Here is a 944-nt window from a genome sequence, read left to right as displayed (position 1 = left end):
ATAGACTCCGCCCCCCCCACTGCCTCAGGCCCCGCCTCCATTGAATCCGCCCCCTCCACTGGCCCAGACCCCCTCATAGACTCCGCCCCCGCCACTGCCTCAGGCACCGCCTCCATAGACTCCGCCCCCTCCACTGGCCCAGACCCAGACCCGCTCGGACTCCACTGCGCACGCGCCCGGCTGCAGGCCGCCTGGGCGCGGTTCTCCCGGCCCCGCCCCCCCCCCTCGCTCTGACGGCCGGCGCGCACCGTAGCGGGACCAGCGCGTGAGGTCGGAGGTCACAGGGCGGGGTCTGCGCCCGCCGCTCGCTCCGCCGCTCCCTCGCGGGTCTCAGCCTGGTCGCCTCAGCGTCGTCCGCCCTGCATCCCGCGGACTTACAGGGGCGGCTCCGCCTCAGCGCCGAGGATGGGCCTGGATCAGGAGCCGGCCGCGGGCGCCGCGGAGGACTCTCCGGAGGACTCGCCGGAGGATGGGGCCCCGGCCCGCGGCGGCACCTTCGAGGCTTTCGGCGACAGCGCGGAGACGCGCGCGCTGCTGGGCCGCCTGCCCGAGGTGCTCGGGGACTGCGCGGCGCGGGAGAGCGCCCTGCAGCGGGTCCGAGGTGCGTGCGGCCCGAGCGCCGGCCCACGCGGGTGCGCGGGGGGAGGAGGCCCTGGCGCTGCTGTCGGTGCGCGCTCTGTGGCGGGAACCGTGACGCCTGGGCTGCTGGCGGCACCGGCTCCCATACACGCCCCCCCGGTGGGCTCGTGCGGCGCGGGGCGGTGCCCCTGGGCCTCGGGATCCCTCCTGGGCTGAAGAACCGGGGTGGTCTCCGGGGCCGAGATCCCCTCCTGCCTCGAAACACCTGAGGGCTCAATCGGGGCAGCATCCTGCAGGGAACGCGAGCGCGAGATCTAAGGTGAAGACCGGTCGCCCTCTAACCTCTCCAAACCCAAAAACGCCCT

The 944-nt window shown here is 74.8% G+C and overlaps 1 protein-coding gene across 1 annotated transcript in view; it reads left to right on the top strand.

Annotated features, from left to right (window-relative positions):
• The first annotated feature begins 255 nt into the window (after positions 1-255).
• The window catches only part of TBCD (tubulin folding cofactor D), a 92,793-nt gene continuing 92,104 nt past the window's right edge, over positions 256-944 (top strand). Inside the window, exon 1 of the mRNA XM_006106632.3 lies at positions 256-601. Coding sequence (XP_006106694.2) covers positions 406-601 — 196 coding nt within the window. The 5' untranslated portion in view covers positions 256-405. The remainder of the gene's footprint in view (positions 602-944) is intronic.

Source organism: Myotis lucifugus, unplaced genomic scaffold (genome assembly GCF_000147115.1).
Source record: "Myotis lucifugus unplaced genomic scaffold, Myoluc2.0 scaffold_871, whole genome shotgun sequence".
Classification (NCBI taxonomy): Eukaryota; Metazoa; Chordata; class Mammalia; order Chiroptera; family Vespertilionidae; genus Myotis; species Myotis lucifugus.
The sequence above is the reverse complement of the archived record's forward strand: the minus strand, read 5'-3'. Positions and strand labels throughout refer to the sequence as shown.